The following is an 18968-nucleotide window of genomic DNA, read 5'->3' on the forward strand; positions in this document are numbered from 1 at the left end:
TGCGAGGGGAAAACATCTGTAATAAAGACCCAATATTCATTCATCGTCATATTCTTTCTATGGATAACCTTTTGCGCTTCTCACTGTCAAAGTCTGTGTAGGCAAATAAAAATGATTAGTGTTTAATAGGAAGGGAGTTAAAAAAAACACTGACAACTGTCTTCATTGTATCAGTCTGAACTGTTAATGGGAAGAGACAGCATGTAATCTGAACTCAGACGAGGTAAAAATGAAGAGACCTGTTATTTGCTATCTTTCTGGAAAGAGGATCTGAAACGACACAGTGAATATTTGCTCATCTTTATCTGTAACACATTTCTATATGTGCTTATGAAGAAACGTTTAGGACAAGCTGCAAAAGCATTGAAAGCTGTTTTTTTTTTTTTGTAACCAGACTTTTGGTGGAAAGTTCACAAAGGTTGTCAGTCATCTACATCAGGGTATATAAAAACAAAAAAGACAAAACTTGAACGAGGGCAAGTGGACTTGTTAGGTTCAAGTATCCTCATATGTGAGTGGTCCTCACCCAATAAAGACCTTAAATCCCCACCAGTCATTTAGAGCTGATGAAGCTACTTTGATGGGAGGAGAAACATCTTCAAGTAATCCAGTAAGTCCAGTTAATCTTGCTCCTGTTCTGCATTATTTGATATCCTAGACCTTAGTAGTAGTGTATTTGAGCTTTTTAATTTACACCAGCAGAATACTCCAGAATACTAGATATGAATATTATAACTGTGTCACTGCATTCCATACAAATCAAACTCACGTTTGCTGCACTAGATATAACTCAGAGATAGCACATGTATATATAATAATACGATCAGTCAATCAGCAACACAATAATAACAATAATAATAATACATTTTATTTAGGAAGCGCCTTTCAAGTAACGGAAGGACACGTTACAGACTCCTCCCCTGGCCTCCTCCTCCTTCCGCTGGGAGCCGGGCCCTCGCTGGTTGGGGGGGCTTCTTGGGGTCCAGGAGGCCCCAGCGGTCAGGTCCATGCCTGCCACCCTGTGGTGCAGTGCCTGGGGGTGTGGGGGGCCATCCAGATGTCAACTTCGCCATGTCCGGTTGCTCTGTCGCACTGGGGATGGAGGACTATCCCGGATAGGTCAGGGTTAGGATAGGCTGCAGGACAGTAGTGTGCTGCAGTCCTCTAACCCACCCGATCCTCCTGCTTTCCCTCCTTTCTTAATGCACCACACTACATGCAGGATCATAGTGTCACAGTGTAGGGTTATGCTTCCAGGAGAAAGCACAGAAACAGGGACACTCATACTCATCACTTTTCATTATCCCTTGGCATGGCTCGGGGGGCATGGCACTGCATGGCGACAGGTCTGTGGCTGCTCCCTGCAGGCCTCTGATGGCCCAGCATTAATCGGGTGGGTCTGGGTGGTGGCTCAGTGCTTCCCCTCTCCCTTCTGTGGGGGGCCAGGGTCTGCAAGTGGCGGGTGGGGGTTCCCTCCTCCCGTGGTCTCCCTAGCCCAGGTTCGTAAGGGGCGTGGGACCGGCACCTGTCCCCCCCTGCTCCAGTGGCCCATCGCTAGTTGGGCGCTTTGCCGATGCCCGTCTGCGGGGGCACTGCTGGGGTCCCAGGAGGTCTCCTCGGCCGGTGGGGTGTCGCCCGGTGGTCGGGGGGTGGGGTTTTGGGGGCGATGTTGGTAGCGGTGGGTGGACGGTTGGCGGTGGATGGGGGGTGTGGGGGCTGTTCTAGCCTGCACCTGCTTGTTCTGGGCTTGATTGCCGTCGCTTGCCATGTGCACCGAGGTGGGGCGTGCCCCTTGGCTACGGTGGTTCTCTAGTCTTGGTATCCATGCATTGCGCACTGGGGTGGTGGTTCTCGGGGGCTGGGGCTCCTGACCTGACTCTAGGGCCTGGTCTCACTCATATTTAGGGAATGCCCACATGCATGTGTGATGTCACCTGCCAGCCCATGCTGGATCACATCAAGAAGAACTGATGAGTTCCGTCTAATAAGTCCTGGACTGTTCTATCACTACGTGCCCTATTGCAGCCTTCTCTCCTCTATTGGGACACCCTTACCTCCTGGATTCTCCCATCTCTCCAGAGATCTACACACCACCCCCCTGAACCCAGTCAAACCTGTGTGAGGTCACTTGGGAAGCACAGAACCCTACACAGTTCCTACCAGCACCACATGCCTCTCTTCCACTGTCCATCCTTCCACAGCTTCGCTGTCCTTTGTTCTCCCCCTCTGTTCCCTGAGATGTAGCACTGCCCTCCCTGCCCCACAAAGTCACTCCACTCAATAAAGATCAACAAGGTGGTTCCCAGGGAGGGCTGGTGATGGTCACACACACACACTGAAATAATAAAATATTCAGCAGCAAGAATGTAACTGCCTCAATCTCATATAATGTTGACACCCTGTGGTGTTAAACTATTTGGACAAATACAGACAAAGGAGAGAAAAAAAAAAGTAGTACAATGGATAAAAACATCAATGGCATTTCCTTAATATATATATATTGTTTTCCATTTTAATTTTAGAGTGACCTCAAATTTCTACTAATTTTTATTAGTACTGGTACATTTTGTTTGGTCAGCATTTTCTACTTTGAGTCAGATGCTTTGATGTTGTCTTCACATGTAAATCATCCAAAAATGAAATTACCTTTATTTATTTAAAAGGCACTGGTGAACCTGATGGTAACATGGACAGCAAAGATAAACGTAAAAATTTCCTTAATAATTTGTGATGTTTAAAATCTCTAAAGTGAAAATAGAGACCAACTTTCTTTCTTGTAACTTGTCTTGTCTAAAGAGTCTGATGAAATATTAAAGCTGGTGAGTGTGGCCCTGGGTGGACTGACTGTTGTCCTTGTAATGGTCATCATTGGTGCTTGAAGCTTATTAAATGTACTTGGGCTTTTATTTTATACTATATTCTAAAAAAATAGTTAATGATCAATAACCAGATGTTTTGTTTCTGTCACTCAGGTCAAGAACAACAGAATCCAGAGCAAAGTCAGGTGAACACAATATTTTTATTTATTGTTTGGTAAAGCTTAACCCAAATCGGCCTCTATAGGTTTTGCTCGTCTGTGATACACTGGTATGTACAGTATGCACTTTGTATTCAGAAATATACTTGTATTTTTATTTGGGCTGAATACAAATTAGAAATTGCAGTTTGTCCACTGAAGAGCGCAAACATGTTTCTGACAACAATAAAATGCTTTCTCAACATTACCTGGGACTATAATGTGACTCTAAATGTTCTTTTTACAGAAATGTGGCTCTGATGAACACGCTGCAATGACTATTAAAAAGAGAGCAAAAAGAAGAGAACCAAAGCCAAATACTGTTTATGATGCTATCAGAAAGACTGGGAACTGTGCTCCATTGTATAAATATGCTCCGGAAGAGAAAAACAAAAAACAAAAAACAAAAACAAAATAAATAATAAGCAATTGAAAAACAAATGATAATTAGAATGTCGATGTTTTAAGATGACACTGGTCAGGTTGAGGGCATGGACTGACACGTGGTAGATGTAAAGCTCTGAGAAGAAGTTATTTGGTCCAGGAAGTAAGTCCACAAAGTATTTTTGATCAGAGGCACTTCAATTAGATGGAAAACATTTTATTCTACATTAACAATAAGCATGTTGACCATTATGTCAATATTCATCATATGATCTTCTGTTGTAAACACAAACTAAAGATTAATTTAAAATTCAAGAATGTTGCATTTATATGGTCAGTTTAACCAACGGTTCATGTAAAACCGCCCGCCTCTTTTGACTGAAAGCAGCCTTACTGGGACACAGGTCATAGGTGGACACTGCTTCCCTGCAGTCATACACAAGATGAAGAACTTTACCATGATCGCAGCTTTACTTCTCAGCAGCTTTAGCAAGTATAGCCTCATAAATAAGTCACAAGAATGTTAACGTCAAGTCTATTCAAAGAAATTGTTTATCCTCACACTGACAATAACTGTTGTTTGTTTCTCTATATTGGGTTCTGAGTCTACGATTGTAGAAGTCCAGGCTGGTGAAGAAGTCACACTGACGTGCTCCAAAATGTCCAACTCTAATTCTGTTACATTCTGGTTCAGACTGATCAACAGAAGTGAGGTTAGCTGCATCTCAGTTATGTTCCGTGCCGACAGCAGTGTTACATACTGCGACGAATTTGAAAAGAGTGCATTTGAAATGAGTTCCAACGCCTCCACTGTGTTTCTCAAAATCATTTCAGTGGATTTATCCAACTCTGGTCTGTATTTCTGTGGATTTTACCCAAATAGGCGCCCACTTTTCAGCATGACACAGCTTAATGTTAAAGGTAAGACAATGCCTCTAAAAATTAAATATGTCATACTTCCATATTTCATGATACTTACAGAATTCATTTTCTGATTCCTTAAAAGACAACAGTGATTTGGTCTAATTTAATCATTGTCAGTTACAGAGAAGTGTCATGAAAACATAAAGCTGATGAGTGCACGTCTGGGTGGTCTGAGTGGTTTCCTCCTAATGGCCATCATTTGTCTGGTGTTTAAGATCAAGAAACTTCAGAAAGGTACGTTTTGAAAGCTGCCGTCTCTTATGAGTCAATATACACATTTTAGCTTGATGCAATTTTCTAATAAAGAGTCTTATCTCCATAAAGGTTTCAGATCATCTGGACAAAACTTCATCAGGGTCTGCCATTATGTACTGCCTCTTTTATTTGCTGCTGATGTCTTATTGTTTCACATGAAAATTTTACATCACTGATCAAATAAACAAATGCAGAACTATTCTGAGATCCATGTCTGAACGTAGTAGACCTGCGATAGACGTTCTCTATCACAGGTCCCAGAATGAACTGTGCGGTTGGATGTCTCAGTAGGCATGCAGACTGCTTCTACAAACATTTGTGAAAGAATGGGTCACTCTCAGGAGCTCAATGAATTCCAGCATGGTGCGGTGATAGGATGCCACACATGAAACATGCAAGTCCAGTGATGAAATGTCCTTGCTATACCAATGTCTGTGGTATTATAACGAAGTGGAAGAGAATTGCAACTCACCACGAAGTAAATGTCCATGACAAAGCAGGGTTAGCGGTCGCTGAGGCATAGTACGCAGAGGTCGGCAACTTTCTGCAGAGTCAATTGCTACAAACCTCCAAATGTCATGAGGCCTTTAGATTAGCTCAAGAATAGTGCGTAGGGAGCTTCATGGAATGGGTTTCCATGGCCAAGCAGCTACATCCAAGCCATACATCACCAAGAGTAATGCAAAGCATCAGATGCAGTGCTGTAAAGCGCTGACACTGGACTCTAGAGCAGTGGAGACATTATCTGGAGTGACCAATCACGCTTTTCCTTCTGGCAAACTGATCAGGAGCTGGGCTTGGCCCCTTAGTTCCAGTGAAAGGAACTTTGAATGCTTCAGCATACCAACAGATTTTGGACAATTCCCTGCTTCCAGCTTTGTGGGAATAGTTTGGGGAAGGCTCCCTCCTGGTCCAACACGACAGGCTTTGTGCACCAGTACACAAAGCAAGGTCCATAATGACAAGGATGAGCAAGTATGATTTGGAAGAACTTCGGAAGACAGTCCTAACCTTAACCCAATAGAACACCTTTGGGATGAATTGGAGCGAAGACAGGCCTTCTCGCCCACCATCAGTATCTGACCTCACAAACATGCTTGTGGAACAATGGTCAAAAAAACCCATAAACACACTCTTAAACCCTGTGGAAGGCCTTCCCAGAAGAGCTGAAGCTGTTGCAGCTTTCCTATGGATTAAGAAATTCATATGCATGTAAAGACACACGAGTGAATACTTTTGGCAATATAGTGTATATTATTAATATTGCAGCAGTCTAAAACATTGGCTAATACTGTGCAGAACACTTTCCGGAACTCATTTTGTTATTGTTGTTGAATGCTTTTTCCTTCTAAGATTGTCTCAGCATTTTAGCTACAATTTCACCCCACTACAGATACCGGTTGCTTTACACGTGTTCTGCTGGGAAATCAGACAAACTACCAGCTTATAGTAACAGAACATGCTAGTGTTAACCCATTAGTTTACATGTTTCCTTTTTGGTGCACCATACAGTACATGGTTCATGGTTCAACTCATATTGCTTTTTATTTTGTTTGCTTTTTGTCTGTGAGCAAAATGAGAGAGAGAGAGCGAGGCCATAGTTGAAGTGTAATGGAGGAGGAGTCATAAAAATTAGTATCTGTGGAAGGAGTGAGATACACATTATACAGGAAAAGACAGTACAGTGTGGTCTGAGAATAACTGAGGGGAAAATCATGAGCTCTGCTGAAAGTTATAAACGTGCATAAATAAACTCACAACTGAATGTATCAACACTTTGAGGTGACCATCTTCTGTATATGTCAAAAGTAAAGACTCGACCACATATCACACATATCAGAGAGCAAGAGTTCCTCAGCAGGTCAGCCTTATCTGACATCTTTCAATCACTCCACACCCCCATCACTTTACTCAAAGCACTTTACCCTCACACTTAACACTGATATTAAAGATTCAACAATAAACAGAACTCTGTGTACCTGAGAACCTGTGTTGAACATACATGGCCAAAGATGTGTGATGGATTTATAACAGGCACTCTCATGATGAAGAGCAAAAACAACAGGACAAAGGATGATGCCTACCAGGCTGTTGTTAAGATCTGGGCCTTTAAGTAAAACTTGATTGAGAGACAGATTTCCACACTGGGCACTTGAATCAAAGACGATTCTGGTCTTGCCAGGTTTTTGGGGGTGGTTAACACCAAAGCTTGGGAGATACCAGCATGCTTGCCGCGGTTTAAGAGGAGGAGCCTTTTCTGCATATCCTCTACTGAATATCTTTTCCATAAACTTCCATAATCAAATCAACTCAACTGTATTTATATAGCACCTTTCATACAAATGTATTTCAACCAAAGGTGCTTTACACATCGAACAAACAAATAAAAAACAAGCCCACAGAAACCTCCCACTTCCCACGCACACAAACACATGCACACAAATGCACACAAACACATGCACACACACACAGTGAAGCACAGGGATATAAAGAGCACAGATAAAATGAGTGACATGGCAGAGCACGGACGGACGCAATTAACATTAAATAAGTAAATAAAATGCTCTCTCGTCTCCGGCTTTCTCTTTAATGTCTTGTGTAGTGACATGAGGCGGTTGAGAGCCTGCTCTCTGGTGTTAGGTAAGCGGTGTCAGGGATTTGCCTCATCTTTAGCCAACTGTGGTAGAAGCTCAAAATTCATATTAAATGTGAATCCACTGAGGATTTGGTGGACAGTGGTGTCAAAATTTATTTCAATCACATCCACTGAATTTGTTCAGCGTCTGTCCAGAAGTGGCAGCATTGAGCACAGTGACGGTAAGTAGCACTCCAATTGGTGAGAGAGGAAAAAATCCAGAGCTCCATCTCACGAACAGAGAAACCAATCTCTGTCTGTGTCTATAATTCTTTTCATTCAACAACTGTGGATCAAAATTTTGGACCATAAGTGGATTGCTGGAAACCAAAATACGACTTAGGAGTTATTCAGAATCTGATTTGTTGAGCAGAATCTGATTCAACCGTAAACATACCCAACCTTACACTTATGTTTTTTTCATTACAGTCGTAGATCAGAGATGGCAGATGTTTTCATTATTGTTCCTCCCAATATGTCCATGTCCATCAACGGTATCAATTCCGTCCTCCTCCAGGAAGCTGTAGATTTCCATGCACCTGGACGAACCCAGGACCCACTGCCCCAGCCTACCGTCTGACAATTGGGGCAAGAATTTAATTCTGATATCAGGACCACTAGAGCGTATCAGGCCCTCAGGCCACCCTCATGGGGTCTGATTCTGGTTTGTTTGGTTATTCACACCAATGGCCTGCTGGATGTCATTTTGGAGGCTTCTGGCATTGATTACCCTGTTCCTCCTTGCACAAAGGAGCAGATACTGGTCCTGTTGATGGGTTGAGGATCTTCTACAGTGCTGTACAATGCTCCTAAAGTAACTGCCTGTCTCCAGGAATCTCCTCCATTTTCTTGAGGCTGTGCCGGAGACTCAGCATATCTTCAAATAATGACACATGTTGATGTGTCATCCTGGAGGATTTACTGCCAGTGCAACCTCTATATGATCCAGGTATCGTCTCATGCTACCAGTAGCGACACTCACCCCCAATGCAAAACCAGGGAAAACTGTCAGAAAACATGGGGTGGGAAAAAATGTCAGTGGACTCCACCTGTTAAACCATTTTCTGTTTTGGGGGCTGTCTCATTGGTGCCCCTATAGTGCACCAAAGCAGCTGAAACTGATTAAAACCTGTCTGCCACTTAACAGATCTGATCAATATCCCCTAAGTTTGTCTGACTTATATTTATTAGAATGTGACTGACAATATGTAAGACTTAGTCATTTCAGTTTCATTAGTATTAAGAAGAGGCTGCATCTAGCTCAGAGATGATTTTTTTTCTTTTTTTTTTTTTTATTTGTCCTTGCTTTTCTGCGCCAAAAACCAATCACTGTGGGTTTTGGCCATTTTTGTCTTTATTCATTTATTTTTCTATACTGTGTATGGCTGTTGGTGTATTCAAGAGAGCAACTGTTAGGGCTGTCCATGGCCCCTGTAATGTCCGGAGTGAGGCTTGAGTTTCCCATTGAACTTCTGGGTTGCTGTGCTGGAGAAAAAGAGAGGGAGGTTCATGCCGTGGTACCATCTCTGCTAATTGGGAACAAGAAGTCTTTGACAGGCAAGATGGATGAACTGTGTGAGCTTGTTGCGACCCAGAGGGAGTGGCTAGGAGCAGTGTTTTTGTGGAGACCTGGCTTACACCATTTTCTATTTTATTTTACCAGATAATTTAATTTACCTATTTATTTGATCTTTCTTTTTACTTTTCCCTTGTGGATCATTAAAGTTTATTTACGTGTGCAGTAGAGAAAGCCAGCTCACGGCCAGAGTGTTTGTGAGGGAGGTCTTGGCTACAATCTTTCCAGCCCGCCTCAGTGTCCGGGAGGAGTACATTTCCTAAAAAGAAGGCAAGCTGCTGTCAGTCCTCCTCCCAGGAGAATGCAAAAATATGCTAATACACTACATACTGCCTTTTTCCTTGAGAGTGGCGGCAGCATTGATGGAGGAGGTGGGGATGGACTTGATGATGTTGGTGTAGAAGTGAACCATCGTTGCCTTTGGCAGGTTGAACTTCTTCAGCTGCAGCAGGAAGTACATCCTCGGTTACACCTCTGGTTTAATATGGCTGCACTAATCTACAGCACTTGCTACAAGTCCCTCTCTCAATCTCAACATGTGACATCTACAACAACACGACTGTTTATGGAAACTACAAGTACACAACATGACAACTACTGAGGTTATTTTTAAAGCTGAGGATGTGATTCTTATAGCAGGGAAATTAAAAGAACATGTGATGCTTTCATTTAGTATGTGTTGACTGTGTTGTAAATACTATGGTTGGAATATCACTTCTGTAATGATACAGGCTGAATCAACACTCACTGCCCTGAAAGCACTAAGGTAACTGGCTACAAACAAGAGGGGAAGCAACGCAAACACCCCGCCTCTTTACTTTAAAAGCTCACCCTTCCTGGGTTCACTACATTTACGGACATTGCAGAGCTCCAGTCATACTCACAACCATGAACTTTACTCTGATAACAGCTTTTAGTCTCTGCAGCCTCTGTAAGTATCGACTTTAATTGTTTCTAACTTCACTCCTCAAAGTATTGTTGTATGGTTAGTCAGTCATCATTTAATACATTCACTTGCTACTCATGTCACTTTAAAACAAGTAACTCTGTTGTTTCTCTGTTGGTTTCAGGCTGGTTCTCTGTCTCAGGTTCTGAGTTTAAGACTATGGACGTCCAGTCGGGTCAAGACGTCACACTCACATGCTCCGGTAAGGAGCAGCATGATACTGTGATAATCTGGTTCAGAGTGGTCAACAGAACCTCATTCGGTTATATCTATACTGTTTACCCATCTGGAAAAGTTGCTGCAACAAGTGATCAATTCCCAAATGGAAAATATGAAACAGTCTCTGACAGCTCCTCTGTCCTTCTCAAAATCAAGTCTCTGGATTCATCAGACTCTGGGTTGTATGTCTGTGGAATTCTCAGAAATGGAAATCTACTTTTAACTAGGACACATTTAACAATTGATGGTAAGAGGATTGTAAAATCTTTACTACAATTAGTACATTTTGTTTGGTCAAGACATTTTCTACTTACAAAGAGATGCTTTGATGTATTTAATCCAAATGTAAAATCAAGAGTGAATTTATCTTTATTTAAAAGGCACTGATGAGTTTCATTGTAACATGGACAACAAACGTAAAAGTAAGAATTTCCTTCATTTTTGTGTTGTTTCAAATCTCTAGCGTGTGAAAATGGAGACTAACTTTACTTTCTTGCTGTTTTTAATACATTTTGTTTGTCAAGTTGTTTACTGCGTATAATATAAAGAGATGCTTTGATGTAAATCATCCAAAGTACAATCAAGCTTCAATGATCCTTATTTATTTAAAAGGTGCTGATCAGTCTGATGGTAACATGGACAGCAAATGTAAACGTAAGAATTTCCTTCATATTTTTTTCCATTTTTATTTTAGCGTTCTCAAAATCTCTAAAGTGTAAATAGAGACTAATTTTCTTTCGTGTAACTTGTCTTTGTTGTAAAGAGGCTGATGAAATGGTAAAGCTGGTGAGCGTGGCCCTGGATGGACTGACTGTTATCCTTGTAATGGTCATCATTGGTGTGGTATTCCAGAACTTGATGCTTACAAAAAAGCTTAAAAAAGGTACTTTTGGATTTTTTCATGCAAAATTCCTTAAACATAGAAGAACAATCATTAACCAGATGTTTTGTTTCTGTCACTCAGATCAAGAAGAACAGAATCCAGAACAAAGTCAGGTGAATCATTTTCTTGTTTCATAAACATTGCCTAAAGTTAGCCTCCATATGATTTGCTAATGTAGTTTACAGTGGGGGAAATAAGTATTTGATCCCCTGCTGAATTTGTAAGTTTGCCCACTTCCATAGAAATGATCAGACTCTGGTTTTTATGGTTGTTTACTGGTTATGGGTATAGACAGAATATCAGTCGAAAATGCATAAAAAACACACAATCTAAAAGTTATAAATTGTTATGTATTTTATTAAGGGAAATAAGTATTTGATCCCCAACAATTCACTTAGAATTCAGGCTCCTACAGATTGGCTGGTGCGCATGTGGCACACAGCTGTGCTCAGTCAACTAATTACCAATACTCCTGATCTTAACTCGTCATGTATATAAAGCACACCTGCTCTAAGAATCAGTTTCTTACATTCCAACTTCTACAGCACCATGGGCAAGACCAAAGAGCTGTCAAAAGATGTCAGGGACAAGATTGTAGACCTGCACAAGGCTGGTATAGGTTACAAAACCATCAGCAAAAGGCTTGGTGAGAAGGTGACAACTATTGGTGCCATTATTCGCAAGTGGAAGACCCATAAAAGGACCATCAACTGTCCTTGGTCTGGAGCTCCCCGCAAAATCTCGCCTCATGGAGTGAGGATGATGATGAGAAAGGTGAGGGAGCAGCCTAAAACAACACGGCAGGAGCTTGTTAATGATCTGGAAGCAGTTGGGACCTCCGTCACCAAGAAAACAGTTGGCAACACACTGCGCCGTTATGGATTGAACTCTTGCAGTGCCCGCAAGGTCCCCCTGCTCAAGAAGGCACATGTACAGGCCCGCCTTAAGTTTGCCAGTGAACATCTAAATGACTCAGAGAAGGCTTGGGAGAAAGTTCTGTGGTCTGACGAAACCAAAGTTAAGCTATTTGGCATTAACTCGACCCGCCGTGTTTGGAGGATGAAAAAACGTGAGTATGACCCAAAGAACACCATACCCACGGTTAAGCATGGAGGTGGAAACATCATGTTTTGGGGCTGTTTTTCAGCAAAGGGTACAGGGCAACTTAACCGCATTATGGGGCCAATGAATGCAGCCATGTACTGTAACATCTTGGACAAAAACCTTCTTTCCTCAGCAAGAACACTGAAGATGCCTCGTGGGTGGGTTTTCCAACATGACAATGACCCAAAACATACTGCCAGGACAACAAAGGAGTGGCTCAAGAAGAAGCATATTAAGGTCATGGAGTGGCCTAGTCAGTCTCCAGACCTTAACCCGATCGAAAACCTGTGGAGGGAGCTGAAGCTCCGAGTTTCCAAGAGGCAGCCAAGAAACTTGAAGGATTTAGAGACTGTCTGTAAAGATGAATGGGCCAAAATCCCTCCTGCGCTGTGTGCAAACCTGGTGACCAACTACAAGAAACGTTCCATCGCTGTGCTTGCCAACAAAGGTTTCTCTACAAAGTACTGACTTGTGTTGTGCTTGGGGATCAAATACTTATTTCCCTTAATAAAATACATAACAATTTATAACTTTTAGATTGTGTGTTTTTTATGCATTTTCGACTGATATTCTGTCTATACCCATAACCAGTAAACAACCATAAAAACCAGAGTCTGATCATTTCGATGGAAGTGGGCAAACTTACAAATTCAGCAGGGGATCAAATACTTATTTCCCCCACTGTATGTCCAGTGAAGATCACAAACATGTGTCTATTACAACTGTAAAAAGTCTTGCTCCATTCTAACTTGGCCTTTAATAGAACTGTAAATGTTGTTTTCACAGAGTTGTGGTTTTGACGACTTGGACTGCACTGCAGCATCAACTAGAAAGAGAGTTAAAAGAAGAGAGACAGAGACAAATGTTGTTTATGCTGCAAAGAGATAGACTCAGGAAAAACTGATATATAAATCTGTGATTTTAGATGGTTTCTTCTGTAATAAAGACACAATATTCATTAATTGTCATATTCTTTCTACGATTAACTTTCAGCACTTCTTTTGTCTTTGTCAAAGTCTATTTAGGCAAGCATATGATGAGTGATAAATAGAGAGAGAGCTGGTAGAAACACTGACAACTGTCTGGTTTGGCTCAGTCTGAACTGTTAACAGGAAGAGACATGTGGTTTGAACTCAGTCGAGGTGCAAATATAAATGTATCTGTCTAGAAAGAGGATCTGAACGAACTCGGTGAATCCTGGAAGACTCTCATCAGTATCACATGTATACAAGTTTCTAAAGAAACATTTAGTACTAATACATTGCTTATATTTAGAGTGGTCGTTTGTACCTTGGTCAACTTATTCCATGTTCACCTTTTGGGAAGCATCATCCAGAGAAAGGCCAAACAACTAACACAGAAGAACAGAGGCTTAGAGAAAGAGATCAGGGGAGTTAAGGACCTCAGCTCCACTCATGCTCCACCTCTTCGCCCAGTTTAGAATAAGACACGAGTCAGATTCTACCAAGACGTGGACAGTCAGAGCCACCACACTGAGCTTCAAAAGGACTCTTCAGGAAACGTATGGTTGACATCACAGAGGGTTCAGACTATGGGCCTCATGAATAAATGTTTTCTTATATTTCTCTCACATTCATCCTACTCAAAGCAGTGAGACAGAAAAAAAGACAATCATATGTGGGATTCATGAAACTCAAGATGACGAGTCAAACCTGTTCTTACCCATCTGTCAAGACCAAGTAGTAGGATAGTGAGAAAAAAAGCACCTAGGGACATTTATTAATTCATTCTAGTGTGTAGAATAGTATCACAAGTCCTGAAAAATGCAAGGACTGCTACGTCATCAGTGCAGTTATCATGTGCAAATAAAATACTTCAATCTGATAAACAATAATAATAAATGAAGTTACGACATTCATAACGGGAACTAGACCACACCCTATATCATTTTATATCTCGCACTTACATACAAGTGTTTACTTAAACTATCTATCCATGTATCTATCTCCATTCATCTCAGTTCTCAACCCCTACCCTCCACGTCACTCTCTTTTTTTGTATTCATCTTCAACCTTTCATTAAAGTAACCAGGGGATAAGGATCCAAAGCACCTTGAGATGTGCTCCCACCCTGATTCCCACTCCCTGGGTTCCTCTACTATCATTAATACACACCAGGGGTCGGCAACCTGTGGCACATTGTGGTATAAACCCTGGCAGACTGGCACCTCTCAGCGTTTTGATGATAGTCGCTTTACGTGTGGCCTTATTTCTTGGGGTTGAGTGACAGCTCCCACCCACATTCCCAGAGATCCACTGCAGGAGGGATGTAAACTCCAACACCCAGGAGCATGTTCCCAACCTCCCAAACATACTGTGGTCCGGGAAGTCGGTAAGCAGCCATGTCTCCACAAACACCAAACACTGCTCATGGTACACTCCCTCTGGCCCCAACAAGAACACACAGGTCGTCCATCTGGAAAACTCAGGCCTCACTCCAGACATCACAGGGGGAACACACATCGATAGCAGTTGCTCTCTCGAACACACCAATGGACGATATCGGCAAACACGAAAGTCCAGAAAAAAATAAATAAAAGCACCACAAAAAGACAAAAATGGCCAAAAACCATGGCAACTGGTTTTCTCTTTCGGGTAAATTTTTCAAAAAAAAATATGTTTTTCTATGATACACAAATATAGTACAGTTGCATTGTGGTCTTGGTTTGGCCTCTCTTTCCAGTGCAATATGTTTATGAAAGCAGTGTTTTGAGTTAACAGAAAAATATCTTTAAAAATATGATTGGACAGGCTCTATGTGGATGGAATAAAATGGAAAATGTTTTTGTATTTTGTGTTATAAATTAACTTAACACACTCATTAAGAAGTGTCGTATCTTCAGACATTAGTTTCCAGATAGAAGGAGCTCTGTGCTCCAACAGTGTGTTACCTGTCCAGCAGTCTATAAGAGGAAGTGATATGTCATGTGATCTCTGTGTCTGTGCTTCCTACCATGTGCATGTAAAAATCCACAGAGCTATTTTAGATGTCATGAGTCTTTCTTGATTGTGTCTATGTTACAATGTTATAAGAAGAAAATGTCAAACTGGCGCACCATGTCACAAAGGTTGCTGACCCCTGGTCTACACATTCCTCCGCCTTCCTTGATGCATATTTGCATCAGTTAAGTCGTGGTGTTTGTTAGTGAGGGTGACAGTCAGCTACCGTCCAAACTATTATAGCTTCAGGAGGAGAAAAAGAAGGAATGAGTCCATAACCTACATGACATTTTTCTGTATATGAAAACATGAAAATAACATCTGTATTAATAGTTCCTATTTAATCATTCTGATTTATCTGATTCCAGTTCACCACCTATCAGAGCACAGCTGCATCATCAGGGTGATCCACCTGAGATCATCTGACTCAGTGCTGAACCAAGGTATCTTAAGAATATAGATTTTCTCTTATTCGTGATTTAATATCTAACTCATGAATAAGTGGGAGTGTCACATAAATTGTGACAAAATTAGCCCAAATATCACAGCCACTGCAATGATGAATGATATAGAGGAAGAGTATCTCCACTGTAATAGATCAGGAATCATCCACAGATGTCTCCAGGATCACCCAACTCATCATGTCTCAATGCGTTTACATGCATGTGAAAGAAATGAATTGTTGCCTTAATCGCACTATAACAGCAGAACTTAAGTGCATGTAAACACGTTACTCCGATTAAAATCGGAGTTCGCATTATCCGTATAAGACATCCAGATAATGCGATTGGAACCGGAGTTTCCAATCGGATAAGGCGTGTGCACATGCTCCACAACCACTGCTCTGGCGTTGGACCTCGAAACAAAAACGTTCAAGAAAGCCAGTCGCAGAAGAAGAAGAAGAAGAGAAACGGAGCCGTCTGAGGGATAGCGCGGATCTTACCTGCACCAGAAGTAGCGCAAACATTACGAACGAGATTAAAAAATGTACCATTACCCGTCTGGTTGTTGTTTGAAATGCCGGTCTGCCACATGAATGACTCTTGTTTATTATATCACGTAATAAACCGGAAATCAGGCCATATTAACGTGGTATTATCCCACTGAAAAGACATGTCTCGCCACCTAGTGTGGAAGAGGAGAACAGTTATTCAATTTTCTTGCGCTGCATGTAAACTGGGACAAGGACTGTAGTCAGAAAGTCGAATTCTGAGCATAGCTCGATTAAGCTCTGCACGTAAACGCACTGACTGATATCAGCATCTAAACACAGCATCCATAGAGCAGCATTCACTAATAACGCATGACAACAATTCACCACAAGTTCCTTTTCTGCAAGAAATTGGAAACATTTCACAATGTTCCTGTTACTATGTGTACATGAAATACACTAACCACAGGTTCCTTTCCGAATCTCAACGTGTGGCACCTACAGCAACAAGCAAGTGTTTATGTAAACTACAACTAGCAAAACATGAAAAATACCGAGGTTATTTTTAAAGCTGAGAATGTGAATCTTTTACCATGGAAATAAAGAGAACATGTGATGTCTTTATTTAGTATTTGTTCAGTGCTTAGTAAATACTATCATCTGAATATCACTTACAATTTAATGATATACTCCGAATACACACTACCCTAACAGTATGTAGCTAGTTACCAACAACAGGGTAAGCGACACAAACACCCCGCCTCTTTACTTTAAAAGCTCACCCTTCCTGGGTTCACTACATTTACGGACATTGCAGAGCTCCAGTCATACTCACAACCATGAACTTCACCCTGATAACAGCTTTTAGTCTCTGCAGCCTCTGTAAGTACTGACTTTAATTGTTCCTAACTTCACTCCTCAAAGTATTGTTGTATGGTTAGTCTGTCATCATTTAATACATTCACTTGCTACTTGACTTTCTTCATTTTATTTCCCTCATGTCACTTTAAAACAAGTAACTCTGTTGTTTCTCTGTTGGTTTCAGGCTGGTTCTCTGTCTCAGGTTCTGAGGTTCAGACTATGGACGTCAAGTCGGGTCAAGACGTCACACTGAAATGCTCCAATGTTGACCAGTATGATACTGTGATAACGTGGTTCAGAGTGGTCGATCAAACCTCAGATGGTTTTATCTGTACTATGGACCCAAATGGCAAAGTTAAAACAACGAGTGATCGATTTACAAAGGAAAAATATGAAACAAGCTCTAACAGCTCCTCTGTCTCTCTCACGATCAAGTCAGTGGATTCATCAGACTCTGGGTTGTATGTCTGTGGAATTATCAGAGCTGGAAATCTACTTTTAAGTAGGACACATTTAAAGATTGATGGTAAGTGTCTTTAATGTTATTGGTACATTTTGTTTGGTCAAGTCATTTTCTACTGATAATACTTTGATTTTTCAGTTTTGTCTCTGCATAGATTAAATCATCCAAAAATAAAATCAAGAATGAAATTATCTTCATTTACTGATACATTTTATTTGTCAAGTCATTTTCTGCTTATAATACAAAGAGATGCTTTGATGTAAATCATCCAAGTCAAGTCAAAACTGAAATGATTTTTATTTATTTAAAAGGCACTGATGAGTCTGATGGTAACATGGACAGCAAATGTAAACGTAAGAATTTCCTTCATATTTTTCTCCATTTTCATTTTAGCGTAAACTCAAATCTCTAAAGTGAATTTAGAGACTAACACTCTTTCTTGTAACTTGTCTTTGTTCTAAAGAGTCTGATGAAATGGTACAGCTGGTGAGTGTGGCCCTGCGTGGACTGACTGTTGTCCTTGTAATGGTCATCATTGGTCTAGTTGTTCGAAGCTTAAAAAAGGTACTGAGTCCTTTCTTTCATGCTATTTTGTATAAAAAAATAAAAATAAAATAAAAAATAAAAAATAGTTATTGATCAATAACCAGATGTTTTGTTTCTGTCACTCAGCTCAAGAAGAACGGAATCCAGAGCAAAGTCAGGTGAATCCAACAATAACATTTTTATTTATCGTTCAGTAAAGCTTTACGCAAATCAGCCTCTATATGTTTTGCTCATCTCTGATACATTGGTGTGTACAGTGTGTACTGTATACTCAGAAGTGTACTTGCATCATGTTTATATGCCAAATAGGAACAAGAAATTGCAGTTTGTCCATTAAAGAACACAAACATGTCTTTAACGACTGTAAAATGTTTTGCTCAACATTACCTGGGATTATACTGTGACTGTAAATGTTCTTTTCACAGAAACATGGCTCTGACGACCTGAACTACGCTGCAGTGACTTTTCAAAAGAGAGAAAAAAAGAGGAGAACCAGAGCCAAATGTTATTTATGCTGCTACCAGATAGACTGGGAACTGTGCTGCATCGTATTTACTTTATGTTTTGTGGCTTTAGATGGCTTGTTGGTTTAAAGAAGAAAAGTCTAATTGTGCAATAAAGATCCAATATTCATTCATTGTCAATTTTTTCTACGATTAACTTTCACCACTTCTTTGCTCTCCGTCAAAATCTGTTTAGGCAAAGGATAGAGAGGGAGCTCGTTGAACTGTCTCGATTGGCTTAGTCTGAACCATTAACAGGAAGAGTCAGCATGTGGTCTGAACTCAGATGAGGTGAAAATGATGAGATCTCTTAACTCGTATCTTTCTAGAAAGAGGATCTGAAAGAACGATGAGCCAAAATGTTCACATGTTGTTGAATCCTATTTGAACTTAGATTGCTTACACGTGGCAGGTACTTTGAAATTAGAATGAAGAATTGCCACAATTAAATCATGTAGGGGCAGCAGACTTCAGTGTCACAAAACAAATTCATTTGAGAAGTAATGTTACACTCAAACACAAGTTAGTAAGTCAGAGAGGAAAAAAAGCACATAGAAACATTCATTCTAGTGTCTTCAATGGTATCATTCATTCAGAAAAGTGCAAAGCCTCCAACATCATCAGTACAGTTACATCATGTGCAAATAATCTGCTTCAAAATGATAAACAATGCCAATAAATTTAGTTAATATTAGCTAATTAATTAGTAATATTAGTTAATATAATTGACGTAATTTAGTTTGGGAAATGGACCACGCCAGT

General features: G+C 40.8%; 1 protein-coding gene across 2 annotated transcripts; it reads left to right on the top strand.

Moving 5' to 3' along the window:
• Positions 1-9658: 9658 nt before the first annotated feature.
• LOC125012398 lies at positions 9659-18330 on the top strand. 2 transcript variants are annotated; one of them, XM_047592336.1, is made up of 7 exons: positions 9659-9721; positions 9861-10202; positions 10336-10377; positions 10568-10609; positions 10719-10838; positions 17830-17861; positions 18129-18330. In XM_047592336.1, the coding sequence occupies exons 1-7, from the start codon at positions 9679-9681 to the stop codon at positions 18294-18296; spliced, it is 789 nt and encodes a 262-aa protein (XP_047448292.1). In that variant the 5' UTR covers positions 9659-9678; the 3' UTR covers positions 18297-18330. The 2 variants fall into 2 exon arrangements, with proteins under 2 accessions (XP_047448292.1, XP_047448299.1); XM_047592343.1 differs by lacking the exons at positions 9659-9721; positions 9861-10202; positions 10336-10377; positions 10568-10609; positions 10719-10838 and adding exons at positions 16645-16715; positions 16879-17220; positions 17469-17510; positions 17621-17721.
• Positions 18331-18968: the final 638 nt, after the last annotated feature.

The sequence above is a fragment of the Mugil cephalus genome, chromosome 1 (genome assembly GCF_022458985.1).
Source record: "Mugil cephalus isolate CIBA_MC_2020 chromosome 1, CIBA_Mcephalus_1.1, whole genome shotgun sequence".
NCBI lineage: Eukaryota > Metazoa > Chordata > Actinopteri > Mugiliformes > Mugilidae > Mugil > Mugil cephalus.